Genomic DNA, 1,604 nt, shown 5'->3' with positions numbered 1-1,604 from the left:
CAAAAACGGGCAAAGCTAAGAAGAGGCCATTATATGGATAGGAGAAATTAAGATAAACTATTTTGGGAATTCATTTGAGGATGGCAAAACATTGGGAGAAGAGGCCCATTCGCATAAAGACATAAAGGGATTAACATTTGGGAGTGCTGCCTCATGATAAGCAAATGGATCTCCGAATTGTGCCTCCAGAATAGCACCCCCTTTAGCAAAAAAGTGGTTTTAGAACTCGATGCAGGAAGTGGACTAGCCAGCATTTCTCTTTTCACGCATGGGAACATTTTTCTCAACGGAACTAATCAAGGACCGAACCAAGTAGTCATTACCGATGTCAACCCATTCACACTAAGTAACATTTCGAATAATGTCCTATTAAACGTAGAACTCTTTGGCCTCCCAGATTCAGCATGTAGGAGTAAAGTAAAAATATGAAACATCGATTGGACCAATGAAAATACGTACCCACGTGAAAATGAGCAAATTGTAACATATGACTACATTATTGGGAGTGATTTAATATGCGATAAAAAAATCGTGCCGTGACTTATTTATTTAATTAACTTAACATTAAAAAAAATGGCATTTTTCTCTATGTGTGTAGAAAGAACAGGGATGAGTCACAAGAATTCTTTGATCAATTAAAAAACGGAAATTACGTCATACAGTTGTTCACACCCCCGAGTCACTACTGCATGAGCCCCTTCCTCATCTTAAGTCAGGACCTGTATGAGGAAAAGTTCTCCGAGTTTACCGACGCCTCCAACTTTGTCATGATGCGCTGCCAAAAGTACTAAGGAGGAAGGAGAGACGGGGAAAGGGGTGCCTCCCGCGCCTTTGGGAGGTAATTATCAAATGTGCCACTGCTAATTTGGTGGTATGCTCACCACATATTCAACTTTTCTTCCCGCTTTGGGGTTTCTTCCTCCCCATCAATTGTTAATAAAATTTTTTATGAACAAATGTGAGAGACTGAACACTTCTTCTTCCATCACAAATCGTTTGTAAAATGAGGTGGGGCATCCCTATTTGCCTACCCATCCTGCGTGTTTACTTGCTATAATTTTTTTTTTATTCAGAAAATTACAAATATTTTTTACGTTGGTACAAATCCATAATTTTTATTTTTTTAAAAATAAATAAATTTTTTTTCATTCATCTGAGGATACATACATATGTACACTTACCCGCTATTTGACTCACGTTTCTGCTAGTTATATTTTGCTATCCGTCCAGGTTATAAAATAATATACCCCAATATGTTTTTGCGAATGCGCCACGTACTGATCGATACAACAAACCGAACCCTTGAATCGTAAACCTAACCCCTGAACAATAAACCTCTCAAAAATATATTCATAAATTCTTCAACATATGAAAAAATAAAAAATTATAATTTTAAAAATGTAAAGTTATTTATTATATATATTAAAACAAGAGAAACAATTTTATTAATGTTTTGTTTAAGTAGAAAAAAAATTCAAAGATTAACGGAGATTTAAATATGATAATGATTCTAAATTTATATAATGAATTAATAAAGTGCATTTAATGATACATATTAATGTAGAGAATTTGGACAATTACTGGTTCTATATATTTACAGCTAC

The 1,604-nt window shown here is 34.6% G+C and overlaps 1 protein-coding gene across 1 annotated transcript; it reads left to right on the top strand.

Annotated features, from left to right (window-relative positions):
• Positions 1 to 153: 153 nt before the first annotated feature.
• On the top strand, positions 154 to 791 carry PCYB_005780 (hypothetical protein; the record flags this gene model as incomplete). The annotated part of the gene is made up of 2 exons (XM_004227999.1): positions 154 to 417; positions 603 to 791. The coding sequence occupies 2 exons, from the start codon at positions 154 to 156 to the stop codon at positions 789 to 791; spliced, it is 453 nt and encodes a 150-aa protein (XP_004228047.1).
• Positions 792 to 1,604: the final 813 nt, after the last annotated feature.

The sequence above is a fragment of the Plasmodium cynomolgi genome, assembly GCF_000321355.1.
Source record: "Plasmodium cynomolgi strain B DNA, scaffold: 0808, whole genome shotgun sequence".
Lineage (NCBI taxonomy): Eukaryota > Apicomplexa > Aconoidasida > Haemosporida > Plasmodiidae > Plasmodium > Plasmodium cynomolgi.
This window is presented reverse-complemented; position numbering and strand designations above follow the sequence as displayed.